Below are 15,817 nucleotides of genomic sequence, written 5' to 3' on the forward strand. Positions count from 1 at the left end.
GGAGGAAACTTTAAAACAGGCTAGTTTTTAGGATTGCACATTAGTTAAACGTCATGGCGGCGTCACATCTTTTAATACATCTCACAATTTATGTAGAAACATACAAAGCTTATTTTAATTAATTTCTGTGGAAGTTATGCAATTATTAAGCTAGCTAGATATCAGCTACACAACCTACCTTAAATTTGAAAGTACCGCGTTTGGATGTAAGGAACGTGCAAATCACCGCGAGGAGCAACGGAGCGTCAAAAACCCGCCCAGCGGAGCTTTGGTATTAGTCTGAACGTGTAAGTGTTTAACAATGTCACATTAAACGTCGAAGGTCCTCACACATGAACATGTATTAACTTTTACAAAAAAGGGGTTAGTTGAACGTTGCCATGGATTCAGTGAGTTAGCTGTATGAGTTGAGCCCCATTTATTGTTGTTGTTGCTTGTTTTCATATTAAACTATTGACTTTATAGTATGTATTTGTTTGCATTTGGAAATTTGACGACGCCGAATTCGCTATAAACAGTTTTTCTTTGCTCTGTACCATTGGATGTTCTGACAATTAATTACTTTGATACACAAAAAAAGTTAAAAACGCGATGATAAAACATGAAGTTCTGCACTTTTGAGAAGCGTCTTTTTTTCCCTATGATTTATATTTGGGTTTATGGACGTTTACTTGAGAAACACTGGAGATAATGATCATATAGGAGAGGGTACGTCACGTTGAATCCAAAATATGTCTGTTCAGACTTGACTGAGTTTCTCAGTTTCTGAATATTAATAGTGATGTTGGTCGTTTGTGTCTGACAGCAGGCTCAGGAATCTGATCTTAAAATATTGTCTATGTATTGCAGGCTATTTGTGAATACACACCAGAGTGAGAGGAGGTGCTCAAACTACTGCTTATAAGCTGCTTCCACTAGAAAAAGACAAGAGGTAAGTCGGGCTATTTTCAAGCTTTTTTAATGATAAAAAAAAAAAGAGATGCAAAAAAATCACTCAATGGCCACAGAAAAGATGCAAAATGACCATAAAGGGACAAGAGAGAATAACTATGTGGACTGTGGATTCAGTCTGGGAGTCTTGCTCCTATGTAGGAGAGGTGGGGGGTCTTTTACCTGGACTCAGTCTTTGCACAAGGATGGAGGGTTGGATGGAGGGTTGCCATCAAATTATGAAAATGGAATTTGGGGCCAGAATTGTTGGTTTAGTTTGCCTGGCAGTGCTTCCTCATATTTTTCCATTTGTCTGCACTAGAGGGCACCAGGGCATAAGCACAGAGCCAGTCACTGAGATACTGCCCCTAATTCAGCCCAATACCACAGTTTTACTTATAATAATCTTAAGACTGCGTATGTCAGAGAGTTGTTTCTACTCTTGGGTAAATGTTTGAGCCTGAGTTTGTCATCTGCTGTAGAGCTGCAGATAACTATTATGTTCATTACTGATTCAAAACGGAGGCAAAAAAAGACACAAAAGGAGCCTGATAAATACCGGTAAATAGTTAATTAAAAGATATTTAGTGATAGTGGCCATATAGCAGGTACCTCCTCCAAGTACATGCGGCATACAAAACCACTGGTTTGGGACTTTTAAGTTTGGAACAATATACAGATGAATGGATTGTTTAATTATTTATTTCCGTGCAGCATCATAACTAGCTTCATTCTGATTAATACAGGAGGGTTTGGGTGTGACGTTAAGATGAACCTCCGAGACGTGACTGTGGACTTCTCAGCCAAGAGGTAAGAGCCTACACACAGAGACTCATCCCTTAATCTCTCTTCTCCCTCTTTTTTTCTGTCTCACTCTCTTTCTTTCTGTCTCTCTCTTTTTGTTTCTGTGTCTCTCTCTCTCTCTCTCTCTCTCTCTCTCTCTCTTTCTTTCACACACACACACACTCACACACATACTTGAGAACAGAGATTGTCCTCAAGTCACCATTGAGGCGCCGATCTCAACCCGAGAATTAAACATGCCAAAATAAATTTGTGTTTTGTATTAACTGCATGCCTGGGGTTGTGAGGCTGCGCCAGAACAGCTGGTATAGCAGGTCACAGTCTGCATTTCAACAGAGAGGAAGAGAGACAGAGTTTAAGAGTCAGAGTTTTTAGGGAAATGGAAGAGAAGAGGACTGGTGAGTGAGAGTGGGACTGTAAAGAGGAAAACCAGATGACGATAAGAATGTGCAGTACTATATTTTGGATCTTTTGCTGTGTGAGCTAACTGTCATTATCTCTGATGTGACTCTTAATTGAATCTCTTTTATATTCGGGTGCTGTGCTGGGTAAACGCTCACTCCATCTGGTTCTGTCTGTCTCTACAAAAAAAGACAGCCCAAAATCAAGAATCTCAAGAAACAAAGAATTGTAGGTTTTGAAAAATACCCACCTACTATATGTGTCCATGCAGGATTATTCTGCCAGTTTCCTTAAATGTTATGTGCCATATAAGTTATTTTTCTTTTAATTCCTCCTCTAACTATATCTCTGCTTCCCTATATTGGCTGCCAGTGAAAAGCTTATCCTTCAACTGTCTGTTTTTTAAAAAATTATACTGGGGAAAAATAAATAACTTTGCATTTCAGCTGATCGTTCATGCATATTTACGTTGGCTCCCTGCTCGCATTGGAGTTCAATTCAGTTCAATTCAACCTTGTTAGAAGTAAATCACTGCAGTAGATATAGATATACATATTAATGTTTTGTATTTCCAAGATTCAACATCCTATGGGCTTTTTATATGCACTTTCTGGATGCACATACATATTAACTTCAAAGGCTTGGCAACCCCCCCCCCCCCCCCCCAGCTGTAGCTTTGCTGTCATCATGATTTCAGTCAGTGTGCTCAAAGATACTCCTCTGAAAAAGCCGTCTCATTGGAAAACAAAGATATGAAAAAGCTGCGGTAAAATGGAAGTATTACAGTCCATTAAGTGGGAAATGTTTTATTTCCCTCTAAGAGTGCCCTCCCAGAATAGGCTTCCAATCTACCAAGTGAAACATCAATTTCAACATCTCATTAATTGTTTGGATGTGTTTTCTTTTAGTCAGTGACATGGTTACACCTTCAAGTGCTTAACCAAAAAAGGGATTTGTCTTTTTATGTAGACAAATGATTAGATGGATGGACAGTCTTTTGTAATTAGCTATTTTATTAGCTATTTAAGCTAATTAAGTAATGAAGTAATATGAAATACACGGTTGTTTTGGTTTTTGTTGATTTTTGAGGCACTTTGTCCTAAAATGTCGAGTATGTTGGAATGCAAGCATTACACTTGTATTTGGTCTTAATCTTTCAGTTTCTCTGTCTTCTGAAGTACTAAAGCTGCTGCTTCAGCCTTTAGAAATGTTGCACACCAACCCAGGAATTTTAAACAGACACCGCACCAAGGTGCTGCCAATAATGTCAGTCCACTCCTTTGTAGAAAATGAGATTGCAAGTGAATTTGAACCTTGTGGGCTCTCAAGTTAATGAACAGTTCCCAAGGCAAAACGTCCTCACAAATTGAAATGAGCCACAGAAGTGTTTTTTTTTTTTTTTTTTACATCATTGGATCATTTTCACAGGAAAAAAAATACTTAGTGTTTTCTTTTTACTTCGCTGCTATGCTAGAATTGGCTAGAGTCAAGTCATTCTCCCTTAACCATATTTTACTGTATTATTGATCTTCATGACACGTTTGTGATGTTTAAAAACACTGGGCCTCCTAGTTTGAAAACAGGACAGCATTTCAGATCAATCTGATAACAAACTTCCACTGAATGTTTTATTCTTTAGTAAATAAGGCTGCACAAGAATTGGATTTTGATAAGGATATTAACACACACAGTATGTTTTCCTTTATATACATACATGACGCCACATAGCACAGTAACCACGTTAAAGAGGGAAAGCAGAATGAAATACAGTACAGTGCTGGGTGTTCTGACTTTTCAGGAAAGCTACTCGTCAGTCATACTGTTCATGCACGACATTATGATCAACTGATTTAGTTGATGACTTTTTAACCCAATACTTTGTGTAAATGCACATTATTTAGCAGAAACTACAAACATGAGAGCATCTACAGTATAATCTAATGTGCATGGAAGATTAAGGGCACTGATGAATGAAGGAATCTGCTAAAAGAAAGGGCTGGTTTTTTGAATGTCTGAATTTCTGTCAGAACTAATGACTAAACATAAGGTGTAATTGACTTGTAGTCCAATTTTTAAAATCAGTGTTCATATCAGATTTAACAGTATTAAGGCCGACAGTGTGCAAACTTGGTTTTGCCGGTTTTACCTGACTCTCTGCAGTAGGAGAATAACTACAGGCTATGTAGCACAGTGGAGCTTTGTCGAGCATGGACCCCTTCATCAAAGTGACTAAATCTGTCTTTTTATTATAAAACACTTGAAACCTGTAGATTCTAATGGAGACGAGGAGAAAACATCCATAGAAACATTCAAGCCTACAGCAGGCAAATGCTTGATCGTTTTGGGCTGAGTACCACTTTAACATATTCATGCAACAGTTACACATGTCTTTATAAAACTTCATCTTAATCGGTTACATATTAATCTGCGAGTCCACAGAAGGGACCGTAAACAATTTCTTCATCTCCTTCACAATCCTTCACAATAATTGTCTTTTCATTTGTTTTGTTTGCACTGGCAAACAGGGTTTATCCTCACATTAAGCAGTATGTTCCTGCTGTACGCAAAGGGCGATGAGCGGCTTTAAAATCTCACACATTTGTCTAATTAACCTTGAAGCCAGCCCTCGTCTGTTCCTTCAGAATCCAGTGACGTTACAGTGCAGTAAAATGAAACAGGAAACAAGCCGACACAGAAGTAGGCGTCACAGTATTAGAAGTATAAATTTCTGTGGCACATCTTCTCAGACGAAGTAAGAGCAGTGTGGACTTTTGGAAATCTTCGGTATTTCACAATGACAGGGCCACTTTTGAGTGACTTTCAGGAAGAATGCCTTTGAAGGTCCTTGCAAGTGTTGTCACGCTATAAAGTCTCGGTGACACACGCTTGTTATAACTTGTGCACACACAGTAATCTCTCTCCCTTTTTGGGCACCTTCCTGCCTTGTTATCCTCATGAGAGAAGGAGGTTGCGCCACTAGAGGAAGTCGTCCTGTGGTTTGGCTGAGAGCTGTCCGACTGTCACCTCTCTGTAGGTTGATCCAGTCAGGACGCAGGCAGTCCTTTGGGGCGGTGTCACATGACACAGCCCTGCATTCTCAGTGCAGTGCAGACACGCCCCGTAACTCTCCTGCTGTCCGTTTGAGAAACGCGTGGAGATGCTCATGTCCTTATGGCGCTGTGAGTTGGATCCGAAGCGTTCTTTCGGATCTGAGTGTGGACTCCCCCTGTAGATCCTTTGACGTAACATGGACGTGTCTCTGTAGAGACACTCGCGAAAGTTGGGCTTACACAGCAGGTAGACCATGGGGTTGTACATAGTGGAAGACTTGGCAAACACGGCAGCCAGGGCGAAGGCAGCAGGAGGAACTCGTGTGGCATCCCCGAAAGCGGCCCACATGGCCACAGCAGCATATGGTGTCCAGGCACCCAGAAAGCCTATACAGACTGCTACTGACAACTATGGAGAAGAAACATAAAGAAATACATGAATGGACACACAGCGTAAAAACATGTCATGCAGAAGATTTCTTTAGTTTCATACCAGTGGTATTAAACATAAATGGTGTAGATACAAATATCTGTAATATCGTCCTGTTATTATTTCTACACACACACACACACACACACACACACACAGATAGCTACATATGCATGAGAAGGTTCTACAAAGATTCATTATTTTTATAACCTTTTGAATAATTCACTGTCTCATATCCTGCTCAAATCCTGCCAACTGCAAAACCTGAAGTCAGTGATGCTGAAGCGACACACTGATATCCTCTGACCTTGACAATGAGAGCGTGTGCATTGGTGGTCTTGGTCTGTGGTGACACATGCTGCTGGACGGCCTGACGTGACCCGCGCACTGTCAGCAGAATGAAAGTGTAGGAGAGGAAGATGACGGTGCAGGGCAGTGCATAGCAAAAGACGAAAAGGCAGACAATGTAAGACAAAGCTGAAAGCTCGTGGTTGGGTGCATGCCAGTCAATGCAGCAGGCTGTGCCGTAAGGTTCAGCGCTGTAATGTCCCCACTGTGCCAAGGGCCCTACAGCAAACACAGACGCGTAACACCACACTCCGACCACCAGGAGGCGAGCGTGTGACGAGGAGAACTTGTTACCTGATCAGACAGGAGATAGGAAAAAAAAAAAGAAAAGAAAAGAAAAGGGCTGCAGTTACAGTGGTTATTTATTTCCCTCATGCTGCTCAGCTTTGTGATAAAAATCTGCAGTGTTTGCAGCAGCAACATACTCAACAGTTTAGTTTATCAGCCCCTCACCATGGCTGGGGAAGCAGACTTTCAGGCAGCAGACTAAGGACAGGGCTGTGAGGTTGGTCAAGCTGCACAGACCAAACAGTACTCCACACATCGCATAGAGCTGACAGGTGATTTCTCCAAACAGCCACCTGTATGCACAGAGAAAGGGGAATTGTGACGGAGGCTAGGGCTGCAGCTAATGGTCAGCTTCATTATTCATTAATCTGCGGATTTTCTTGATTAAGTGGTTAATTATTTGGTCTGTATGATCTCAGGAAATAATGAAATTCCTGTTGTAATTTCCTAAAGCCCAAGGTGACCTCCTCAGATGACTTGTTTTATCTGACCAGCAAGTCCAAAACCAAAAGATTAAAAAACTAATGATATAAAGTAGAAAGACGGAGAATTCTCACAATAAAGAAGCTGGAAAAATTAAACATTTGGCTTTTCTGTTTGAAAAAAAAAAAAAACGATATAAATTAAGTTCGTACTATAATATTTGCCTATGGCTGTCAGCAGTTATTGATTATTGTTCATTGAGAAATAAATAAAAAAAGATAAGAGGGGGAACATGAGGTACCTGTGTGAAAAAGCTGACGGTATTGCCAGTGGGAATAAAGAGAGCGTCATCCCAAGGTCACTGATAGAGAGATTGATGATGAAGAACTCTGCTGGCTTCAAGGTCGACCGCTTGTGATATGCAACAAGTAGCAGAATGCAGTTACCCATGAGGGACAGTACACCTGTAAAAAAAGAGAGAGAGGTTGAACTTGGCTAGAGATTGTGCACCTGTGGGGATTTGACATGCATGCATGGAGTGAGCAAATGATCAACACAGCAGGAATCGGCTTTTCGTGCAGACTTACAAAATACACCGTAGAGCGAACCCATGAGGATGTCGTACTCCTTGGAGATGGTGGAGGCAAACACAGCAGATGTGTCTGAATCATTTCCCATCTGAAATGTGGTCAACATTAGCACACACACGAGTTAATTGTAAATAATGCAGTGATTGAAGAATTTACAGACACTCGATACGCCACTGATGAGGATGTAAACTTGAATGAAAACTCTCAAGATGGAGCAAATGTAATGTTGAAAGAGTTTTAAATTACGGCGGCAAAAGCTATTTCCTCAGTGCCTGGTCTCAGTATTTGAAACCAAATAAACATTTCCTCAGTTTTGTTTCTAAAGCGTCTAAAATGTGTATTACTGTCTGAAGTGCAGGCTGTGCATTCTTACTGTCTTTGTTGCACAATACTTCCAGCCCGTGGGATCAGATGTAAAAATAGATGAAAAAGCTGTTTTAAATAAAAAATAATCCTTAGCAAAAGATGAGGACAATTCATATTAAATTGAAATATACAAAGCAAAGCAGGATTGACAGATGGAAAGAATTTGAGAGACTGTGCCTTTCAGGATTTACAACAGGAGTATGAGATGAGAGATTAGGAACCACAGACCAAAACAATTACGTTTAAGATAACACACACTCAAATTTGCCGGATCAAAGGATAGTGAAATTGCAAGTTTTGTCCCCGGCTGAGGCGTGTTTACACATGATGCAACCATGCACAAGCGCAAATACAAACACATGGAGTGATAGGATAGACACATAATGAGCGTAGGTAAGAGTTTGATCTTTCAGCCGTGAGGGAGAGCTGACAGGTGCTCAAGGATTTCAAAGAGTTTATAAATTAACCTCATAGATCCTCCTGAGCAGCAGCTGAAACATGTCAGTAGTCATGTTCTTTGTTACGAGTCAGAATCTTCTTGCCCAGCTACCTGCAAACAAGACGACTGAGCATCACTTTGCTTGATAGAAGAATGAAAAAATAAAAATAAAATCGGGGAGGAAAGAGTTCTGCAGGGATGAATCTGGAGCAACACTTGGGAGCGCTATCAGAGATGATGCAGAGGCAGCATTGACTCAAGGTCTTAAGCAATCACACAGGATAAAGAATGAGGCTTCATTACTATGCAAGTCAGCATACCAGTCAATGATGAAATGCCCAGTCAGTCTGAGTGGTGGAGACTCAGTAAAGTAATTATGACCACTCAAATATAAGAACTCCACTGTCCTGTCAGCGTGTGAAGATTATCAGGCTCTGTTATCAGTAAACATATTTTCTTTTTTTACAGACATGGCGGTATTGATGTGCATGTTTGCAGATATGCAAAAATAATTATGAATATAATGTTTTATTGACAGCATTTGTATCACTCTTATTTTTCATAAGCTAACACTAGATATGAAATCAATGCTAGTATCAGCCTCAAAACACCAATTAGCACAATGATGACCTCTTTCTTTCTTTCTTTCTTTCTTTCTTTCTTTCTTTCTTCCTGCAATCATAAATCATCATCCCTTTTTTCTGTCACAGCAGGTGGGTACACGACGGCAAGACAATTCAGTTTGTGTTGGATTGTTTCCCGGGTGATAACCATCCTCTACAAGTAAACTCGAGAGAGATACATCTGCAGAGATCTATGCCGAAGATGTTTCATCTCATGCAAGCTCTTGGAACTGTCACACCTGGAAGATTTAAAGCTTGCACTAATCAGAGCAACTTCTGCACAGATCTGAGTGTGCGGATGCTTCTCTCTCTCAAGTGTGCTGGTCTTTAAGTTCCAGCTCTTCCACTAAGCCTGAGTGAGCACTATTTCCCCTTGATTTTTGAACAATCCCCGTACTTATACCATCCCATGCATCAGCACAGTTTGATTTAACAAATGAACACCTCATCAACAGTAACACAGACAGACTGTTTCTGTCAAAGCTGAACTCATTCTCTGTGTCTGAGCGTGTTTATGTAACCACAGAAACAAAACCTACACCACCCTCAGCCATGTGAGTGTGAAAGTGAGACACAAAGAGCTGGGGAAAGTTTAACCGGCTGAACTGCGCCTTTGGTCCGCAGTGACAGATTGAGTATTTTGAGAGTGGCTGAACTGTGACACCACTGTTATCATTTCTCTGAGCCTGACCGAATAACTCTGTTCAGCTGTGATTAACTGGGCGCCTGTGAGACCGTGACATTGACCTCCAGATGATGATGATGATGATGATGATGCATGTGGTAAACAGTATATCGCCTGCTGACCTGGCTTATGCAGCCCATTATTTCATTTTTGATCCACATTTGCATTCTGCTCTGACCCATTTGCCCAAGTGTGCTGTCGCCGTGGAAACATTTTTGAATGTATAATTTACAGAGGAGAAGATTTTAATTTATCCATATGCAGTTTACTGCTGTCGTCAGCATGACAAATAATTCCTGCTGCATGTCATCAAAATTTTCATGTGATACCACTGAAACTAGGGCTGTCACTCATAACCATTAAATGTCTGTAGTCAGAGGAGATAAGCAGCCATTTAAAGGCTGACAGGCATGTCAGGGTGTGCAAGTGCAAGGGCAGCGCAACCACGTGCACGAGCTTTTGAGCAGTGACAATTACAAGTGAAAGCGGCTGCATGGTTGTCAGAGACTGGCAGCCGGTGGCATAGCTCAATCTTTGACTTGCATTTAAATCTGACCTCTCCATCAAATGCAGAAATAGTGTTGTCATTGGTATTTCTGATTTTATCTTGAAACAGTCTCCAGTGCATCATCTTTGTGATGTTACACTCACAATCAAACATCAGTGTTTGTGCCTTTGATGTTATGAATCATAAAACATGTGCGTTTCTGAATGTAGTGTCGCATTGTATCTTGAATGCTTGGGTTGATCTGCCCGCCCTGTCCCTTGTAACCAGCCGTGACAGCGTTGCTGGTATTGTTTTCTCTCTCTCTGTGTGTGTGTGTGTGTGTGTGTGTGTGTGTGTGTGTGTGTGTGTGTGTGTGTGTGTGTGTGTGTGTGTGTGTGTGTGTGGTGTGTGTGTGTGTGTGTGTGTGTGTGTGTGTGTGTGTGTGTGGTGTGTGTGTGTGTGTGGTGTGTGTGTGTGTGTGTGTGTGTGTGTGTGGTGTGTGTGTGTGTGTGTGTGTGTGTGTGTGTGTGTGTGTGTGTGTGTGTGTGTGTGTGTGTGGTGTGTGTGTGTGTGTGTGTGTGTGTGTGTGTGTGTGTGTGTGTGTGTGTGAGAGTGTGTGTGTGAGAGTGTGTGTGTGAGAGTGTGTGTGTGAGAGTGTGTGTGTGAGAGTGTGTGTGTGTGAGAGAGAACATGCCAAAATGTGTTCCTGGAGACACCTACTGTAGCGGGAAGTACCACAGAGGCAGTTTTGAGCAGGACACTTTGGCAGGAGTTCATCTGTCTGTCTGTGGACAGATTTTCTCGCTGTGATAGTGTGAAAACTGCAAGGTACCTGTGTGGGCCAACCTGCGAGTACTCATGTAATAATGTTGTTGCAAGATGGTCTTTAGTTTATTTACTTCACTACTTTCATTTGTTAATTTTAACGCAATATTGGATTTCTTTTAAAATTATTTATACTCTTGGTAAATGAATGTTATAAGAAAAACTTTCCAGCTACCTATTGCAACATTATGATGTTGCAGTGACCTTTAATGGTGTTTACTTGTTTACTGATCTCTGTGTTTGCATCATGAAGCTTACTTTTGACTAACTCTTCAAAAAAAAATCACTATTAATCAATTATTCATTTAGTCCATAAAATGCTAGAAAATCTGAAAAAATCCTCTTTCACTTTCCCAGAGTCCAAACTGACATCCTCAGATTGCTTGTTTTGTCCAACCAATAGCCCAAAACCCAAAGACCTTTCATTTACTTTCCAAATGTTTTGCAATTTTGCTTGAAAAATGACAATTAACAAAATAGTTGTCAATTCATTTTCTTTCTATTGACTAATCAAATAAACACATTACTAATCCACATTATTTGTGTGCAAAATATTTGCATCATTAGTATTTTATTAAGCTTGTGGTTCACTGCATTGTGCAGCATTTAAAAGGCAAACCTTAACATATACAACACACAGTGTGCTTGTGTGGCGCATCCCCTGAGGTCCTTGTGAGACCTTTTGCGAGGTTGAAGTGGTGTCTGTTCACCCTTGCTGTGTCTAACTGCCTCCTCCTCTCAGAGTTACTGACAGTGACAGTGGAAGTGAATGTCATCACGGTACAATATTTACACCATGTTTTAGCTGCATGACAAAGAGTGGCCAGAGGCTACTCTTGCAAACATTGCAGGGCAAGCTGTGACACATCTTATGTAATGACTGTGGAGAATGATCACGTGAGACAATGTGCACCTAACGTGATGCCTTTAGGAGGCAGAGCAATGCAGTACAACAATGTGACCATTAATGAGGAATGATGAAGTCACTTGAAGACTGAACAGGTGTTTAAATGTTGACATGATTTTTGTGCTTAATTGTTTCAGCCTGTTAAAAGTTCACTCACACTTTTCTTGTTTGCTTTTCTTGTACACCATCCTTTGACATGTAGCTTTGACATGTAGCAAATTTGACAATTTCCTAAAATTAAACAACTTACAATATCAACTTTAAATTAAAGAGGAGGATTCAAATCTATATGTAATTGCAGAGCCAGTGTGATAGCCAGTGTGATAGGAGCAATGGAAAGGAAGACCGGAGGATTCAGTCATTGGACAGTGGTGACAAAGATGTGGTATCAGAGATTCTTATGCATCTGATTGGTACAGAAACAATTTATCATGCAGGGTCTAATGCAAACAACACAAACATTGGTCATTCGATGTGGGCTTAAAACTGGATTACTTTTCATATGGGATGCTCATCAGAATTCTTTCTATAAGATGCTATAAAGTATCCCTGATGTTAATCTAGTTTAAAAACGTTGTTTCTTTCATTGTCTCTGAGTCTCTGATCTCCATGCCTGTGGGAAGGACAACAGCCACAAAGAATGCAAAATAAATACATAAGTACAATTCTGCCAACCTAGTAAGTCCTGTCATCATCACTCCAGCATGACTGCTTCCTCTTCATGACACAAACATATTACATAACCACAGTCTGATTGAGTATGGGAAAGCAAATATTTCCGTCTCAGTGGTGGGTCATATGTTTTCATATATTATTTGCCTTTGACTCTAATCTTCAGTTGAAGGTCGTTCACCCTGTTAAATCATATTGTATGCAAAAGAAAGACATTATAATTGGCCATTGTCAAAATATATAGGTTTTCTGTTGGGAGGCGAGAGTGCGAACACACATACAAATGAATTGTCACTCACATACACTTCTGTGCAGGCAACAACAATAGGCACTTCATGCATGCAGACATGCATGCCCTGAAAAACAATATGTGGCAAGCAGCCGGAGAGAAGGTCGACAGTCTGTCTTGAAAACAATCAGCATTTTGACAACTTCAACTTTGACTAAAAGATAAAGGAAAGCAGAGACAGATCATTAGTGATCTCGTCACTAATCCTGCCGGATATCCCACAAGTTGGCTGTGATGTCTGTGCCTTCATCTCATCAGCCTTAACAGCCTGCACAATCCGTTTTCACTTCTTTGAGACAGTATTTGAACCTTGACTGAATGTCCTTCAGTGAATACCGTTTTAACACGACCACGTTTTATCATTTCATAGGGAGAATTGTAAGATAACCACTGCAAGTCAGCATAAACTACCAAACCTTTGCATAGAAAGTGAAATGAGAGAATCAAATTTTTTTCAGTCATGTCAGCTTCTTTGTCTGATTACCCATAGCTAGCAACCATCGAAAACAACATCACTAAAACGTGGAAGATCAAAAACCTGCTTCATCATCAATGATCCCCCTGTTTGTTATTGTCTAATTTCTTTCCCTCTGCTGTGCTGCTTACCTTCCAGAAAGGAATGGCTTGTCCTCAGTTAAACACATGGAGGCCAGGTGGAGAGCAGGACACAGAGGAGAGGAGCTCGGCCAGTCACCGAGAGAGGGGACAGAGACGGGGGAGAGAGAGAGAGAGAGAGCGAGAGAGCGAGAGAGAGAGAGAGCGAGAGGGGGGGGGGAGCGCTGGACCTGCTTCTGGCTCACACTGAAGAGTACAGTTCAGGTATCCTCCTCCTCTTCAGTGAGACACACACACACACACACACACACACACACACACACACACACACTCTTACACACGTCCGGCCAGGTGGACACAGTCTCGCTCTCTCACACGGCATATGCACTCGTCATAATTGTGGAGATGCACTGAGCCACACTGATGTAGAACGAAAAGCCCACAGTGACGGCAGGCCAGCCAGAGAGAAAGAGAGAGAGACCGAGAGAGAGAGAGAGGGAGAGGGATCAGTATAATACTCTGAGTGTCACTGATGACTCAAAGTACCACTCCCCACCCCATTTCCTCTATTCGTCCTAACTCGCTACGTTCCTGCTGTACTTATCCCCTACACTTTGATTTGTTTCTACACTTTGCGTTATTCATTCACATTCACATCATCTATGTGAATCACGCATGTAAGATGGGTTTCCACAGTTTACTCATACACAGCCGCTCATTTCCGCACCTATGAGCAACGGTGCATGTGTATACTTTGTACTTGCTGTGTGTGCATATACAGATCACTTGATCAGTGACTGTAAAGGTGGTAGTCAGAACCTGGAGGAGGGAAAACTGGCTGTTGGTTTATGGATGCAGGAATGTCAAGGTGAATTTTGATCCTATTTAACATCTGAAGAATATTTCTCTTTGAATACAAAGTAGAATATGATTTTAATGGGGGTATTAATATTGCAGGATGTGCCTCTGAAGTGGTAATTTAAGATGAAACTCAAAGTGAGAAAAATCATGATTGCAGTTTCTTATTATGTCAATAGGATATTACACTGCTTATGCCCATCATTCATCATGGTCCTAGTTCACGATGAAGAAACGAAGAAACAGTTGATGATTGTCCTGAGTGAATGCTACTGTTAGGAGATAATGAGAATTACAAAATGTTTGATGCATAATTTGTGACTGGAGTGAGATTTGTAAAGTGATGCTACTTAGTTCAGCGGTGCAAAATGAATGCGAACAGCCACTTTAGAAAATAAAAAGTGTCATCCTCTGTCGCACAGTAAATGCAGTCCTGAGAGGGAGCATTTGAACTGCACCTGAAGCACTGTGTCATCCTACTTCTTCATACCCACCCATGCAGTTTGCTCTCAGCAGTGCTGCTCTCTGACTGACAGTCATGGAAAGCTGCTTAAGGGAGCATGGGCTCACTCGCTGGGGCTCGCGCCGGGGCTGCAGGGCTGCCAGAAAGCTGTAAAGAGCAGCACTGTCATATTTATACCTCGGTGCAGGGTCCTGGTCCTTCTCAGCCCTCTCGCTCTGACACGTTTATGGACTTAGTGTCACAGCCTGTGGTCCGCTTGTAGGATGAAGTCCCTTCAGTGGCTTATTAGAGATGACAGTAGGCAGGAAATGATCAGAACGAGGGCAAATTATGAGAGATCATTTGAACATGAGAATAATCGCTTTCCATCAGATCATAAAGACATGGTGGATGTCTATAAGTTGGTCGCTCCACCATTTTTGTCCAGGCTGAAATGTCTCAGCTATTGGCCATGACATTCATGGCCCTGACGTTCAAGGTCCAGAGATGAATCCGACTGACTTTGCTGATCCTAGTGGCTTTTCCTCCAGCTGCAGCAGGGCAACGTTTTGTGTTACTTATAAACAAGGTGCCCATGTATCTCAATGGCTTTGATGATCCCCCGACTTCTCCTGTATTTGCCACCCAATTTCTCAACAACTACTGGGGTGATTGCCATGACATTTTGTACAAACATTCATGTGCCCCATCAGGATGAATTGTAATAACTCTGGTGATCCTTTGACTTTTCAGATATTCCCATCATCCGGTTTTATATGACAATATAAAAACACTGACCATGTGAAAGGGGTTGCTTGTAGTGATGAACATGCAAAGAATTATAGTGATTTTCAGCTCATTGTTTAACTGTCGGACCACACAACTTTATTGTTTTGGTTCACAGCTGTTTTTAGTGGAAAAAGCTCTGAAAACTCACTGTACGCTCCCTGGTCAGAACCACACAGCAGACAGACGCAGTTAGCGGCTAGCAGGTGAACATAGTGGCTAATTGCCATGAATTGCTTTTCTTGTAGCAGTTAGTGGAGAAACAAGAGTGAATATTGGACACAAACAATTCTAAATGCATCTTTGGTCACATCTTGTTTGTATTTATGCTGTTTTTTTAACATCATTCCATCAACTCACTGAATTCGATGTATTTTTCATTATAATCATGGATATTATTACTGTAAAAATGATCCTGGACCTAACCCATGCAGTCAATATCTGTTAATTACTTTCACACTTTGATTCTTTCTGGATACTGAGCTGGAACAGTCATCCAACCCTGTGTTAGTTTAACAGTGGCAGTCGACTGAGAGCAGAGGCCATCCCTCAACGTTTGAGAGGCTGGATTACAAAGCTGTAGGCTGTAGAATTAATCTGATGAGCTTCTGCAATATG

General features: G+C 41.2%; 1 protein-coding gene and 1 long non-coding RNA gene across 3 annotated transcripts; one reads left to right on the forward strand and one right to left on the reverse strand.

Annotated features, from left to right (window-relative positions):
* Positions 1–139: 139 nt before the first annotated feature.
* LOC130174323 (uncharacterized) lies at positions 140–13,712 on the forward strand. Its single transcript, XR_008828575.1, has 4 exons — positions 140–287; positions 850–931; positions 1,677–1,740; positions 13,172–13,712. It is a non-coding gene; the product is annotated as an uncharacterized LOC130174323 (long non-coding RNA).
* Positions 3,746–13,286, reverse strand: opn7d (opsin 7, group member d). Of its 2 annotated transcripts, none has more exons than XM_056384043.1 (6): positions 13,165–13,286; positions 7,263–7,353; positions 6,977–7,139; positions 6,418–6,545; positions 5,924–6,258; positions 3,746–5,595 (listed from the first exon to the last, which is right to left on the reverse strand). In XM_056384043.1, exons 2-6 carry the CDS (start codon positions 7,351–7,353, stop codon positions 5,113–5,115), a joined length of 1,200 nt encoding a protein of 399 aa, XP_056240018.1. In that variant the 5' UTR covers positions 13,165–13,286; the 3' UTR covers positions 3,746–5,112. The 2 variants fall into 2 exon arrangements, with proteins under 2 accessions (XP_056240018.1, XP_056240017.1); XM_056384042.1 differs by lacking the exon at positions 13,165–13,286 and adding an exon at positions 8,099–8,181.
* Positions 13,713–15,817: the final 2,105 nt, after the last annotated feature.

Source organism: Seriola aureovittata, chromosome 9, assembly GCF_021018895.1.
Source record: "Seriola aureovittata isolate HTS-2021-v1 ecotype China chromosome 9, ASM2101889v1, whole genome shotgun sequence".
Lineage (NCBI taxonomy): Eukaryota > Metazoa > Chordata > Actinopteri > Carangiformes > Carangidae > Seriola > Seriola aureovittata.